We start from the raw sequence: 15,632 nt of genomic DNA, 5'->3' as shown, positions 1-15,632 counted from the left end.
ATGTGGTACATTTACACAAAGGAGTAGTACTCAGCTAATAAAAACAATGACTACATGAAATTCTTAGGCAAATGCACAGAACTGGAAAATATCATCCTGAGTGAGGTAACCCAATGACAAAAGAACACACATGATATTCACTCACTGATAAATGGATATTAGCCCCAAAACTCGGAAGACCCAAGATAAAATTACAGACCACACTATGCTCAAGAAGAATGAAAACCGAAGAGTGGATGTTGCAGTCCCTCTTAGAAAAGAGAACTATATACAAACTGGAGGAAATGCAACAACAAAGAGTAGAACAGAGACTGAAGGAAAGGCCATCTGGAGACTGCCAATTCTGGAGATCCACCCCCCTCCATACAGTCACCAAACCCAGACACTATTGCAGATGCCAAGAAGTGCATCCTGAAAAGAGCCTGATATAGCTGTCTTCTAAGAGGCTCTGTCAGAGCCTGACAAATACAGAGACAGATGCTTGCACCCAACCATTAAATTGAGAATGAAGTCCCCAATGGAGGAGTTAGAAAAAAGGCTGAATGAGCTGAAGGGATGTGCAACCCCATAGGAAGAACAACATTATCAGCCAAACAGACACCCCAGGGCTCTCAGGGACTAAACCACCAACTAAAAGAGTTGACTTATGGACTACTAAAGGAGCGACCTATGGATCTAGCCACATATGTAGCAGAGGATGGCACTGTAGGACAACAATGGGAGGAGAGGCCCTTGGTCCTGTGAAGACTTGATGCCCCAGTGTAGGGGAATGCTTAGGTGGGGAGATGGAAAGGAATGGGTGGGTAGGCGAGGGAGCACTCTCATACAAGCAGGGGGAGGGGGGATGGGATAGGGGTTTTCCGGAGGGGGAACTGGGAAAGGGGATAACATTTGAAATGTAAATAAAGAAAATATCAATAAAAAAAGAAACAAAGGCAAAAAAAAGAAGATAGATGATAATAGATATAACAGCATCTATAATAACATCTTTATATCATTAAATTAATGTCACTTAAAAGATTCTCTATTTTGGATTTGTATTTAAAATGAAAGCCTGTTTTTGTTAGTTTAGCATTGCAACACATAATTCTATTAAAAAAAAAAAAAAAAAAAACAAAAAAAAAAAAAAAAACCCGATACCATGGTGTAGAAAGCTGCAGCACATGGGTTCATTAATATAAATGTGAACTTAAATACTTAGTATAAAACAACTTAGTATAAAACACTAAATAACACCTTAGGTTATTCAAAGTAGACTGAAAGTGTGTAAAAAAATTACAATTGGGGATGGGATTCTTGGGATTCTGATGGCCCATATAGTGAGACTCCAATAACCACCAAATTTAAAAAAAAAAAAAAATTGTAATCTGAAATTGAACAATTTTTGGATAATGAGTCCTTCTCCCAGTAAACTGAATATAAAACAATCTCTACTTGTTAAATCATAGACATAGATGTTTAGAGGGGATTAGCGTATCTGCTGAAGATTCTTTTCCTTTCCAGGCCTGAGGAAACCAGAGGTTCATTCTTAAACCTAAACACCTAGCAAGTAGCAGTTCCATGGTAGGGAGCTTTAAGCTTTTGTAAATACCTAGTAGCTTCAAAAAACTAGCTGCTAAATACATAGACCCTTCTCACATTAATTCTATAAAATGAGGTGTTTGCTTTGTTCTATGAATCATAACTAACGAAAGGGTGTATTCACATGAAATCTCTTACAGAATATTTCTATCCAAACTAGAAACACTATCATTTAAAACACTTCTGCTTATATTTTTTTCTTTTCCAAAAGCTTAAAAAGGAGTAAGTTGGGTATAATAAATTTGTTATTTAAAGACATAAAGTTAATACTGGGTGATGGTAGCATTTGCCTCAATACTCTGGAGGCAGAGACAGGGTTCCAGGACAGCCAGGGTTACATCTGGAAATCCTGTCTTGAAAAACCAAAACAAAAGTTCCTTCAAGAACTTACAGAGGCCTCAACACCTGTTTTCCACTCATGTTTATTCCCTCATGTTCTCTGCCTTCCTGGCAAGCCTGTCTGCCTCCAAGGCCTCTGCCAGGCTCTTCCTGGCCTTCTTTACTTTCCAGGCCTGTCTCCAGATGTCTGCAGTAGTTACTTCTCTTATGCAGTAAGATGGTGTCAGATGGAGAGGCGCTGGCATTGTTACCCCTTGACTGGAGAAATATGGTGACAGCTGAAGAGCCACTTGCTTAGTCGTTTCTAAGCATGGGGGTTGGACAGAGGTGACTTCTCCAGGAATGAGATGATCCTTAACACTACTGTGGTTGTTGGCATTCCAGGTGCAATTCTTTCTACAGGGTTTGCAAGCTTCAGTGGACATGATAGGTTCTCTTTACTGTCTCCTCCAACTTGAGGCTTTTTCAGTTTCTCCAATGCACACAGCTACTGGGGTTTCTTCAGCTTTGCTTCATCTCTCCTGTTTCATTCTCCTGTACCTGGTTTCATTCTCAGAGTATGATATTATTATGGTCACAGGCTGTGGAGACATGCAACTGCTCAACCACACAAGATCTTTGGAAGTAATACCAGCTCTATGTTTGGACTTTATCTTGCTCTTGTTGGGTATCATACTTCTTGTGAGTCTTCCCTTTGAAAACAGTGAAGTTTAAACACAGGATGAAATCTACTCCTGGTTACACAGAATTCTTTTTTAGCTTATGGATCTGCTACTATTACTTTTCTCTGAAAAACTAGGTCTGAGATCACAGCATTGCCTAGCTCCCCAAGACTGCTGCTAAAAACATTCTCCTTCCCAGATTTTTAGGACACCTAACTCATTTGACTATCAAGGATAAGAAGTTGGGGTCTCTATCAAACAAGCTACACACAGATTCCCTCTATTTTACTTTAAAGATGCTACATTTTTCTTTCTTATGGCCACTGGGTGCTGCTGCTCCAAACCTACCTCAATGACGCACTGACATCACTAGTGCAGAAGTGCACTATGTAAGGTTGTGCAAGATCACTACCTCAGTGACGCACTGGCATCACTAGTGCAGAAGTGCACTATGTAAGGTTGGGCAAGATCACTACCTCAGTGACACACTGGCATCACTAGTGCAGAAGTGCACTATGTAAGGTTGTGCAAGATCACTACCTCAGTGATGCACTGGCATCACTAGTGCAGAAGTGCACTATGTAAGTTTGTGCAAGATCACTACCTCAGTGATGCACTGGCATCACTAGTGCAGAAGTGCACTATGTAAGTTTGTGCAGAACTCTAGATATCTATACAATGAAAATAACCATCCAACAATGCATTTCACACAGCTAAGCCTGATCATTTTGGCCTGATGAAGTACATTTCACATTTCTTCCACCAAATATTAGCAAGTAGTTTATAGCTGCCACAGGATATCAACTTAGGTCAAGTACAACTATGCACTAAATTAAGGAGGTTTAAATACAAAGAAAAAGGACAAGGATGAACATTCTACAATTAGTGTGAATTAAGTACTTACTAGCAAAGGCTGGCTTGAAACTGAGTTTCCTAAAGGCTCCTCCATAGTGGTAGAGTTTGTCCTAAAGGCTTTACTGCAGAGATGCAGACAAGGCTTGAGTTGCTGGAAATGGCAGTATGTGTTTCACCTAATCCTCCTTTTGTAGAGAAAAGAGTTAAGAAAATTCTCAGGGATGGGTAGATGACTGGGATAACACCCTCATAGAAGAAGGGGGAGAAAGGGGTAGGGGGTTTATAGATGGGAAACCAGGAAAGGGGATAACATTTGAAATGTAAATTTAAAAAATGTTCCATAAAAACAGAAAAGAAAATTCTCAGATAACCTAACCCACAAATAAACCAATGACTGTTAAAATTGTCAGAGTATAAATTAGTTGATAGATTGAAAAGCTCTCAGGGAGAACTTTTCCCTCGGGATGGAGACCCTCCAACTTCAATGACCAGGCCGAGACACCACAGGATGCAATCAGCAAGAGGATTTGATTTATTGTCAGGATACACAGGTACCTGTGGGCGCTTCAGTCGCTCGGGGGACTGGCGCGCCCACGGAACCAAGGATGGGCTTTTTTATAGGATTTTGGGGAGCAGAAGCAAGCATACAGAAGCAGATGCATGGTTACAGGGATATCATTGGTGGATTCTAATGTTTCCTAGCTACCTTCCTGAAACATAACGGCTGACTCGGCCCCCAAAGGGTTCAGCCCGGGGGCAAGTTTCCTAGCTACCTTCCTGAAACATAACGGCTGACTCGGCCCCCCAAGAGTTTAGCCTGGGGGCAAGTTTCCTAGCTACCTTCTTGAAACATAACAACTGACTCGGCCCCCCAAGAGTTTAGCCTGGGGGCAAGTTTCCTAGCTACCTTCTTGAAACATAACAACTGACTCGGCCCCCCCACCAGGGTGTGGGACCTCTCCCGGGGCTTTTTCTTATTGTCAGGTGCTCAACCGCAGTCATCCTGTTGCCAGGCCTTCAACCAAACATCTCCTGCTTGGCAGCCGCTGTATACTCAGTGTTCTAACCTTTCCCTGAACCAGTCATCTTAAGTACAGCCTTGCAAAATGGCGTTACTGCTGCTAAGCTGGGGTCTTTCATTCCCCCATTTTTTTGCTAACTTTGAGTGAAATCTTTCACTCAACTTGGTCAAGAAATTTCTGTCTCTTGTTGTCTCAGCCTATGGTACTGCTGCGTCAGTACGAGGGTCTGAATGACTGAAAGTCTATCCCTCATGAACTGTACCAGCCTATTAAGGATGCAGGGTCCAAAAAGAAGAATTAGGAGAAGAATAAGTAGGGGTCCCATCAGGGTAGACAGGAGGGTAGCAAACCAAGGGGATCGGTTAAACCACCCCTCGAACCATCCCTGTTGGGAATCAAACAGTTTTTGTCTTTGGGCCAGGCGTTCTCGAAGCTTAGCCATATTATCTCTTACTATTCCAGTATGGTCTGCATAGAAACAGCACTCTTCTTTTAGAGCAGCACATAATCCACCCTCGCGGAGGAACAACATATCTAGCCCTCGTCTATTTTGGAGGACCACTTCAGACAACGATGTTAAGGACTTTTCTAATGCACTCACAGACTCTTCTATAGCTTTAAGATCTGCATTCATGGCTGCTTGTAACTGACGGAAATGGCCAGTTTCAATGAGTGCAGTGGTCCCGGTCCCTATACCCGCGGCCACTCCCCCCAAGGTGATTCCTCCTAGGAGTAAAGCTAAAGTCAGGGTGGCAGGCTCTCGTCGAAAACGAGTCTGTTTCTCAAAAAACGAGTATATATACTCGGATTCATGGTAGGTGACTTTGGGCCAAATTTCTACTAATACACAATAGTCAGAGGATTGGTTGAGGACTGTGGCTGAGATACAGGGTGTTAGTCCGGTATTGCAGGCCCAGTATGTGCCTTTTGGGGCTGCCAGGAAGTAGTTCCCGATGGGAATCTTCTGAGTGGTGTTGCAGAGGGTCTGGTGTGTGGGGGGTACATTCCCCAAGCAGAGCCCTCGTCCCGAGACCTCGGGCAGAGTTAGTCTGTGGCTGGGGGTATTGGCACAACTGTCTGGGGCAGCAGTCAGGTTGGTGTAATTTCCAATGACTGCTACCCCTTCATAATAGGGCGGACCGGAAACGAGACACAACCAGCACTCCTGAGTCCTAAAAGGGTCTGAATAGTTGAGAGCCAGATATGCACCAGCCACCAAATTGAATAATCGATCCCCGGTGCCTGGCGATGGGGAGATCAAAATGGTGGAGCCCCCCGTTGTGGAGAAGGGGCTTGTGGGAGTACTACCAGGGGCCTGGGTGACCTTAGGCAATGACGGGGGTTGGGCTTGTGCCGGGAGCGAGGGAGGCTTCTGATCTGGTAGAACTGGGTTGGGTCCAATGGGTCGAGTGGCCAGGGGAGAGACTTGTCTATTTAGAGAGAACAGACCCACCGGATCGGTCCCTGTGACGTATAAGCGCAGGCCCCAAGATTTGGGCCCGTCCCAGGTCGCTCTTCTACCTGAGTCGGTGAAGTGGAGGACGAGGGGATTGCATTTCGCGTCCCGTTTACACAAGGTGTAAGGAGGCCGACCGTCTCGTTTCAGAGTTATCAGGTCCCAAGATGAGGATGGCTTCCAATACGCATCCCCAGTAGTCTCACATCCCCACTGGGCACAGTACCCACTCCCTGGCCCTCCGCACTGCCGGCTCACTCTGTGTCCAGGGCAAACGTAGATCTCTTTGCTGTGGGAAGCCGGACCGCAACCATAGTAGGTGGTTGAGGGATGCCAATTATGGGTAGTGCCAGGCTCCCACTTGTAGTCTATCACATCACAAAGGTCAAAGTATAAGGGAGGGAAGGCATCGGCCAGTGTCCCCCTTACGGAGGTAGCATTAGCCAGCCTTCCTGTCATGAGATTAGTGACTATCCAGGTAATGTTATAAATGTGGTGGGGGCTTATTCCCCCACTGACTCTAGGCCACAAAAGGACTAGGAGGAGCCACGTAGGAGTTTTAACTTTAAGGGGTTTGGAGTGCGCTGAACTCTCCATGTCTGGGGTGTAGTGTTGTGATTAGTCAATTCCTCAGACCGGACTGCCTTGACGTGTGATGCGTGGATCCAAGCCGCGACTCCGTCTACCTTTAGGGCGGTCGGGGTAGTCAGGAGGACGGTGTAGGGTCCTTTCCACCGTGGCTCGAGATTCTTGGTCTGGTGTCTGCGCACCCACACGGTGTCTCCAATCTGGAACGGGTGTGGCACCACCGGATGCTCAAGCTCGTCCTGGTAAGCAGCGGCCAAAGGTCTCCAGACGTCTTTCTGCACAATCTGTAGGGCCTGTAAATGGGCCCTCAGAGAAGGGCTGTCAGTGAAATCAGCAATGTTTGAATCAAAGAAATGGACAAATGGGGGTGGTGCTCCATACATTATTTCAAAAGGAGTTAGACCATGGGGGCCCGGGGTATTCCGGGCCCGATAGAGAACTAGGGGAAGGAGGGCCACCCAATCCTTTGAGCCAGTTGCAAGCGTAAGTTTGGATAAAGTCTCCTTAATTGTTCTATTCATGCGTTCTACCTGACCTGAACTCTGGGGTCTATAGGCACAATGTAATTTCCAATCAATCCCCAGCAATTTGGCCACCAACTGACTTACGTGGGAGACGAAAGCGGGCCCGTTGTCCGACCCCAACGCTTGAGGCATGCCATACCTGGGAAAGATTTCCTCGAGGAGCTTCTTGGTGACCATTTTTGCAGTCTCGTGCTTTGTGGGGAAGGCTTCGACCCATCCTGAGAAGGTGTCTACAAACACTAGGAGATACTTGTATCCATACATACCTGGTTTAATTTCAGTAAAATCAATTTCCCAATGGATGCCGGGACGGTGTCCCCTAGGACGAACTCCTTGTCCAATCATGGTCCTTCCCGGGTTAACCTGAGCGCACGCTTTGCAACTCTCAGTCACCTTTTGTATCGCTTTGTCCCGATTCAAAAACCACAGATTTATCTCTTCCCGATCTAGTAAGGTTTTCATCTTCTTAAACCCCAAATGGGTTAATTTGTGTAAAAAAGAGATCAATTCAAAAGTCATTTTTATTGGCATAACTGTCTTTCCTTTGTAGACCCACTGTTTTAGTTGAGGGTGGTAGATGGCCCCCATTTTTTCTAGGAGCTCTATGTCCTCATGGGCATAAACCCAACTGGTTTGTCCCACTGGTGGGGGCGTGGGTTGGTCTGGGCTATTTAAGGGTAAGATTTGTTTGCTCATGGCCACTTCTCGCGCCGTGGCATCGGCCAGCCGGTTTCCTCGTGCCTCTGGGTTGTGCCCCTTCTGGTGTCCTGGACAATACATAATACTCAGTCTTTTGGGCAAGAATAGGGCTTCTAAGAGGGCCAGAATTTCAGCCTTATTTTTAATATCTTTACCCTCAGATGTGAGCAGCCCCCGCCTCCGGTAGATCTCCCCGTGGATGTGTGCCGTGGCAAAGGCATAGCGGCTGTCTGTATATACATTTAGCCTCTTACCTTTTGCCATCTTGAGCGCCTGAGTCAAGGCGATGAGTTCAGCCCGTTGTGCAGAGGTACCAGCAGGCAGGGCTTTTGCCCAAATTACTTTGTCCTCCGTAGTGACCGCAGCTCCAGCCTTTCGCTCTCCCTCTGCCAAGAAGCTGCTGCCATCCGTGTACCATGTGTGGTCAGCATTCTGAAGAGGCTGGTCCGATAGGTCCGGCCTGGTTCCATGTACTTCTGCGAGGATTTGTAGGCAGTCATGTTGTTCTGCCTCCTCTGGTAGAGGAAGCAAGGTGGCAGGATTGAGGGCGACTACGGGCCCAAACTGAACCCGTTCTGCATCCAGTAACAAGGCTTGGTAGTGGGTCATGCGGGAATTAGAGAGCCAGCGGTCTGGGGGCTGCTTTACCAAGGCCTCCACTGCGTGGGGTGCTAGGATGGTGAGTGGCTGTCCCAAAGTCAATTTTCCAGCATCCTTGATCAGGACAGCAATAGCAGCCACCATCCTTAGGCACGGTGGCCAGCCGGAGGCCACAGGGTCCAATTTCTTAGACAGGTAGGCTACAGGGCGTTTCCAGGGTCCCAACCTTTGTGTTAGGACCCCTTTAGCATACCCCTGTTTCTCATCGATGAACAGTTCAAAAGGTTTGGTAATATCAGGGAGACCCAAGGCAGGGGAGGACAATAAGGCCTGTTTGATGTTTTCAAATGCTTTTTGCTGCTCTGGTCCCCACTGGAAGAGCACCCCCGGTTTAGTGAGGGGGTACAAAGGGGCTGCCATTTCAGCAAACCCAGGAATCCAGAGGCGGCAGAATCCCGCTGTCCCCAAGAACTCTCGTAGCTGTCGGCCATTCATGGGGGCAGGGATGCCGGCCACAGTCTGTCTCCTGGCCGGGGTCAGCCATCGCTGTCCATCCCGTAGCTGGTAGCCTAAATAAGTAACCTGGGTCTGGCAAATTTGAGCCTTTTTGGCAGAGGCTCGGTAGCCCAATTGTCCCAAAGTCTGTAAGAGGGATTCAGTTCCCCGTTGGCATGCAGTTTCAGAAGTGGCCGCTAGGAGGAGGTCATCTACATATTGCAGGAGTATGAGGGTGGGATGCTGAACCCTAAAGTCAGCTAAGTCCCGATGTAAGGCCTCATCAAAGAGCGTTGGGCTGTTTTTAAACCCTTGAGGCAGTCTTGTCCAAGTTAATTGTCCTGAAAGCCCTACTTCAGGGTCTTTCCACTCAAAGGCAAATAAGGGTTGGCTTTTCGGGCTCAGCCGGAGGCAAAAGAAGGCATCTTTCAGGTCCAAAACCGTATACCAAGTATGTGTAGGGGGCAGTGTACTGAGCAAATTGTAAGGGTTTGGAACAGTCGGATGAATATCTTCTACCCTCTTGTTGACCTCTCTCAAGTCTTGTACTGGCCTATAATCTCCAGTGCCGGGTTTCTTTACAGGCAGAAGAGGCGTATTCCAAGGCGACCGGCAGGGAACTAGGATGCCTTGATCCAGAAGCCTCGTAATGTGAGGCCTTATGCCTTGATAAGCTTCATGTGACAGAGGGTATTGTTTTATGGAGACTGGAGTTGCAGTGGCCTTTAACTGTATAATTAAGGGGGGCTGTTGGAGCGCCAACCCCATCCCACCAGTCTCTGCCCAAGCCAGTGGAAAATTCGTGACCCAAGTGCCTATTTCTTGGGATTGTGGCTTGTCCTGTCCCAGTTCATATAGTCTATATTCATCCTCTAATTGTAGGGTTAGAACTTGAAGGGGAGTTCCGTGGGGGCCAGTTATTTGGGCCCCTCCTTCCTCAAAATGAATTTGTGCTTTTAGTTTGGTGAGCAGGTCACGGCCCAGCAGAGGGTACGGGCAGTCCGGAACATGTAAGAAGGAATGGGTCACCTTACCGGTAGCCAGCTGAACCCGGCGGTCCGTAGTCCATCGGTATTGTTTCTCACCAGTAGCTCCTTGTACCCAGGCCGTCCGGTCGCTGAGTTGTCCTGAAGCTTGAGTGAGGACTGAATGCTGGGCTCCTGTGTCTACCAGGAAAGTAACCGGCTGCCCCCCAACTTTAAGCGTTACCCTGGGCTCAGGGGGGGACTCCTGGCCCTGACCTCCCTAATCTTTATCTAGAGCCAAGAGGGAGGTTCGTGGTCGAGGCTTTCGGGGTCCGCCAGGCTTCTTGGGGCACTCTCTGGCCCAGTGCCCTTTCTCTTTGCAATAGCCACATTGATCTTTATCCAGCTTCAGCCCCTTTCGAGCTCCCCCCCTATCTCCCTTCCTTTCTTGGCCCTGAACTATGGCGGCCAAGATTCGACTTAGTTCTTTGTTTCTTTTTTTATCTCTCTCTTCCCTCTCTCTGCGAACTCTATCTTCTTTTTCTTCTTGTGTCTCTCTCTTATTAAAAATCCTTTCAGCTTCTTTAAGTAAATCCTGTAATGTATAGCCCTGCAAATTTTCTAACCTCTGTAACTTAGTCCTGATATCTGGAGCAGCCTGCCAGATGAAGGACATAGAGACATTCGTCATTTGTCCTGGGTCATCTGGGTCATAGGGAGTGTACATACGGTAGGCCTCCTTAAGTCTCTCTAGAAAGGCGGAGGGAGTTTCCCCTGCTTCCTGTAATACCTGTTTTACCTGAGCCAAATTAGTAGGGCGTCGTGTAGCCCCTCGGAGACCCGCTAGAAGCAACTGGCGATAAAGGCGTAGGTGTCCCTTACCTTCGGCTGTATTAAAATCCCAGTTTGGTCTCTTAAGTGGGAATGCAGCATCAATTTCCTCAGGCAGCTGGGTGGGACGCCCATCATCTCCCAGAACATGCTTTCTGGCCTCTAGGAACACTCTTTGTTTTTCTTCTGAGGTTAAGAGAGCCTGTAAGAGCTGTTGGCAGTCATCCCAAGTAGGCTGGTGGGTAAGTAAAACAGATTCTATTAGGTCGGTGAGTGCCACCGGATCTTTGGAGAAAGAAGGGTTGTGTTGTTTCCAATTGTAAATGTCAGCTGCTGAAAACGGCCAGTATTGGGTCTGGCCACCGGTTCCCTGTCTAAGTGGAAAAGCCTGGGAGGTTGTATCTGGCATCACCTCGCGCTTATTGCGCAATCTCCCTGCGACAGGGGAGAAACCCTTATCAGACTGTGGCCCGGCAACTGATCTGGCCGGCAGCTCTGCCTCCTCCGTTTCAGCCGGGCCTGTAGGTAAACGATATGGGGGAGGAGGATCTTCAGAGAGAAGATCTATGAGAGGGGAGTTTGAGTCTGCCGGGAGGACAGGTTTCTTAGAAGGCTCTGATTTAATTAGAGTGGGGTAGAGAGAGGAAGACGGGGCCAGCAAACCGGGCGGGGCCGAGGGGACAAGCTGGGGGTTGAGGGGAGGCCAATTCGGGTCCACGAAGGGTTCCGCCCAGGGGGGGGGTATAAGGCAAGACTCTCCCAAGTGATAATATAAGGAACCTGGTCAGGATGTCCGTGGACGACCCGATCTTTAACCTGTAAAATAATGATCTTATTAAATGTGCCATTCACTGGCCATCCGGCTCCGAAGGTGGGCCACTCGGATGTGCAGAGAGTCTGCCATTTTCCTTTTTTAACCTCGACGGACTGGTTGTGTGCCCGGTCGTGGACGTCTTTCCAATGATCAAGAGTGAGACTTAGGGGCGTTGTTAGGGACTGTCCCATGTTAGTTCTAAGGAAGATTAGAACACAGAGAAAACAAACAACACCAACAGTCAAACAAACAACAGACAGGCGTGCTGCACGGCTTTGGTACCAAACTGAAAGCAAAAAGTCAGATAGAGGTGGCAAAAGTCCGGGGCCCTCTGAAAGCCAAAAATACAGACAGAGGTGCCGTTAGTCCGGATCTTTCTCAGATGGAGGTGGCAAAGGTCCGGGGCCCTCTGAAAGCCAAAAATACAGACAGAGGTGCCGTTAGTCCGGATCTTTCTCCTCTAACCAGAGTCCCAGATTGGGGCCCGAAAAGTCGGGCCCCTAGCACCCTTGGAACGTCTTCCAGGGCTGCGGGGCGAGAAGTCCGAGCTCGTCAGCTCCTTCTTCGTCCCGCCCAAATTCCAAACAACCTGGCTGAGCGCTCACAGAACAGACCTGGCTGAGCGCTCACAAAACCTGGCTGAGCGCTCACAGAACAGACTTGGCTGAGCGCCCACAGAACAGACCTGGCTGAGCGCTCACAGAACAGACAGAATAAGGTAGAACGAGACAAAATTAGACAGACAGACAAACGTCGGCCGGCTTACCTCCCAGTGGGTGGTCGGTGGTCCCTGGGTGGAGGATCTCCTTTCCCGGCCAACGCACCAAATGAAAAGCTCTCAGGGAGAACTTTTCCCTCGGGATGGAGACCCTCCAACTTCAATGACCAGGCCGAGACACCACAGGATGCAATCAGCAAGAGGATTTGATTTATTGTCGGGATACACAGGTACCTGTGGGCGCTTCAGTCGCTCGGGGGACTGGCGCGCCCACGGAACCAAGGATGGGCTTTTTTATAGGATTTTGGGGAGCAGAAGCAAGCATACAGAAGCAGATGCATGGTTACAGGGATATCATTGGTGGATTCTAATGTTTCCTAGCTACCTTCCTGAAACATAACGGCTGACTCGGCCCCCAAAGGGTTCAGCCCGGGGGCAAGTTTCCTAGCTACCTTCCTGAAACATAACGGCTGACTCGGCCCCCCAAGAGTTTAGCCTGGGGGCAAGTTTCCTAGCTACCTTCTTGAAACATAACAACTGACTCGGCCCCCCAAGAGTTTAGCCTGGGGGCAAGTTTCCTAGCTACCTTCTTGAAACATAACAACTGACTCGGCCCCCCCACCAGGGTGTGGGACCTCTCCCGGGGCTTTTTCTTATTGTCAGGTGCTCAACCGCAGTCATCCTGTTGCCAGGCCTTCAACCAAACATCTCCTGCTTGGCAGCCGCTGTATACTCAGTGTTCTAACCTTTCCCTGAACCAGTCATCTTAAGTACAGCCTTGCAAAATGGCGTTACTGCTGCTAAGCTGGGGTCTTTCAAGATAAAATCCAACCCATGTATAAATTGGGTTTTTGTGGATTTTACTTATGTGGATGTAATGATCAATGGACTATCCTTGGGAGATCCTGTCTCATACCCATGGGATTTGAGGATACTTAAATATTTAAACAAAACTAAAAATATAACTGATACTATTAGTAGGGAAATAAGTATTTAAATGAAGGGACAATAGTCTTTGAATGATTACACCTAGAAAAAAATGTCTATGTACCAGGCGTGGTGCATACACCTTTAATCCCACACACTTGGGAAGGAGGAACTAATGTATCTCTGTGGCTTTGAGGACATCCTGCTCTACAGAGCTATTTTAAGAACATCCAAAACTGTTACACAGAGAAATCCTGTCTCCAAAATCAAAAACAGAACAAGAAGATTATCCATAGTGAGTAATTGAATATTCTCATCTACGTATGCAGAAGAAAGACAGGACTAACTTACTCAGCAACATTACATTATCTCACCAACAATTTTATATCAATACTATATACTATCCTCATTTTTTCTATGGTTCATCATCTGTAAATACGTTCTAAAAGAATAAAAATAAATGTTTTATATACATAAATTTTCACATAATTTTTAAAGACAGATTCTTGAGATGGAGCTCAGACTGGCCTGGAACTCACAGAAACTCCTGCTTCTGATGTCCCAGTGCAGGGATTAAATGTGTGCAAGGACACACTGAAGCCATCAGTTTTGGGCAGGACAAAATTAGAGAATAATTTTATTTTGATCAGGGTTAGGCGTGGTAGTATACTCCTTTAATCCCAGCACTGTGGAGGAAGAGACTGGCAGATCTTCTGAGTTAACCAGCCAGAGCTCCATAGTGAGACCCTTTCTCAAACAAACAAAATTTTAAAAAATAAGTGAATATCAATATATTTAAAACACTATATGCTTTATAGAAATAACATACATAGATTTGTTAATGTAATGCATAGCTATTGAAAGAGAAATTGCTATTTTGTATATTGAAATTTCATGTCATTCCTGTTAAGTCATGCTCATATCACAACCACTTATGAACTTTTGGTCTATTTTGTTTTAATGCAATTTAAAATTATATACATATTTGGTTGTTAAGAAATAGTTTCTGTGTAGCCCTGGCTGTCCTGAAACTCACTCTGTAGACTAGGCTAGCCTCAACTCCTGAGTGCTGGAATTTTGTACCACTGCATAACTAGAATTATATGTTTTTATTCTACTTTTCCCTATATAAGCAAGGTATGGTTACACACAGATCTATGTTTTCAACCTAAATATTAAGTCATTAATCCTTTTTATACATCATAATATAAACCTTTTAGAGACCCATGTCTAATGTTTTATCTTAGAATAAATGTAATTGTATTTTTGAACCTTCTTGATGTCTGAATTTGTATTATTATGAATCTTAATTCTAATATAATTTAATTCCAAAACACCAGTTTTATGATTTCATAAAATACCATTCACTTATACCCCTTTTTCAATTCTTTCTGTCCTATTTTTCAGACATGGTCTCACTCTAACTCTAACTTGGAGGATAAATACATCCACCTGCCTACAGCTGCTGAGATAACAATATGCTCAGAGCCCAGATTCATTTATACCTTTATATTATATTTCAGGTTCTCTTCATAGTTTTGCACTTTTGCTTTGATTGCTAGGTCACGACTATCATTGGACTATAACCCAAGTGCTTTCACAATAACTTTTGAAAGAAGGCTTGACTAAGTTGGCCACATTGGCCTTGAACTCTTTCTGTAGCCCAAGAAATCCTTGAACTTGAGATTTCCTTGTATTTTTCTTGTAAGAGACTCAGATCCTATCGCTACTTTACTTGTGCTGGGATTAAAGGTATTCATTACCATATCCAACACAGCACATTTTGTATAGGATAAAATTAAAATTAGGTCATCAGCGACAGGTGTTAGGGAAGTAACCAGGATCAATTTCACTGGAAATTATTTTCACTTAACTTTCTAATTCATTCAACATTTTGTTTTGCAGGGGATTATACTTGGGGCCACACATTTGGGAGGAACTTGTTCTGCCCTTGATCACGAGGTAGAGCCAGAGCCCAAGATTTTTTTTCTTGCTTCAAAGTACTAGCAACAAAATGTTTCAGGGTTTTTGATATATGTATACATTCATCATCATTTAATTTATGCCATAGAGAAATGTTTTGTGTATGTGTGTTTTTTAATTAATTCATTACTTTACATCCAGAGAACAGCTTCCCTTCTTACCTCTCCTTGAAGTACCTCCCTCTCACCTCCACTCCTTTCCATTTACACCTCCTTGCCTTCTCCTCAGAAAAAAAACATATACATGGATATCTAACAACTTTGGCATATCAACTTGGAATAAGACAAGGCTTGTCTTCTTCTACTGAGGCCAGACAAGGCATCCCAGTTAGAGGAAAGGGATCTAAAGACAGAGAGGGAGTGTAGTGTGAGATCACCACTGGTACCACATTAGGAGGTTGAAGCATACATTCACCAGTAAACTGATGTTAGATGTAAGAATCCACATTTTTTCTAGGAACCAAAAGATCCCTCTGAATGCCCCAGTGGGGTAAACATTTGTTTCTACTTCTACCAAACACAGTAATACCCATTGGTTTTCTAAAACATAGTCTTATAATGACATATTAGTAGG

At 45.8% G+C, this 15,632-nt stretch overlaps 2 protein-coding genes and 1 pseudogene across 2 annotated transcripts; all 3 read right to left on the bottom strand.

Annotated features, from left to right (window-relative positions):
- Nucleotides 1-2,003: 2,003 nt before the first annotated feature.
- On the bottom strand, nt 2,004-3,531 carry Mbd3l2-ps1 (methyl-CpG binding domain protein 3-like 2, pseudogene 1; annotated as a pseudogene).
- A 1,177-nt stretch (nt 3,532-4,708) lies between these two features.
- LOC103693640 (MLV-related proviral Env polyprotein-like) lies at nt 4,709-6,374 on the bottom strand. The gene is made up of 2 exons (XM_063266360.1): nt 5,111-6,374; nt 4,709-4,725 (listed from the first exon to the last, which is right to left on the bottom strand). The coding sequence occupies exons 1-2, from the start codon at nt 6,372-6,374 to the stop codon at nt 4,709-4,711; spliced, it is 1,281 nt and encodes a 426-aa protein (XP_063122430.1).
- On the bottom strand, nt 6,184-15,262 carry LOC134480128 (uncharacterized). Its single transcript, XM_063266359.1, has 2 exons — nt 15,247-15,262; nt 6,184-10,059 (listed from the first exon to the last, which is right to left on the bottom strand). Exons 1-2 carry the CDS (start codon nt 15,260-15,262, stop codon nt 6,452-6,454), a joined length of 3,624 nt encoding a protein of 1,207 aa, XP_063122429.1. The 3' UTR covers nt 6,184-6,451.
- Nucleotides 15,263-15,632: the final 370 nt, after the last annotated feature.

This window comes from Rattus norvegicus, chromosome 8, assembly GCF_036323735.1.
Source record: "Rattus norvegicus strain BN/NHsdMcwi chromosome 8, GRCr8, whole genome shotgun sequence".
In the NCBI taxonomy this organism is placed as follows: Eukaryota; Metazoa; Chordata; class Mammalia; order Rodentia; family Muridae; genus Rattus; species Rattus norvegicus.
Note: the sequence above shows the minus strand (reverse complement) of the source record. Positions and strands in the feature narration are given on the sequence as shown.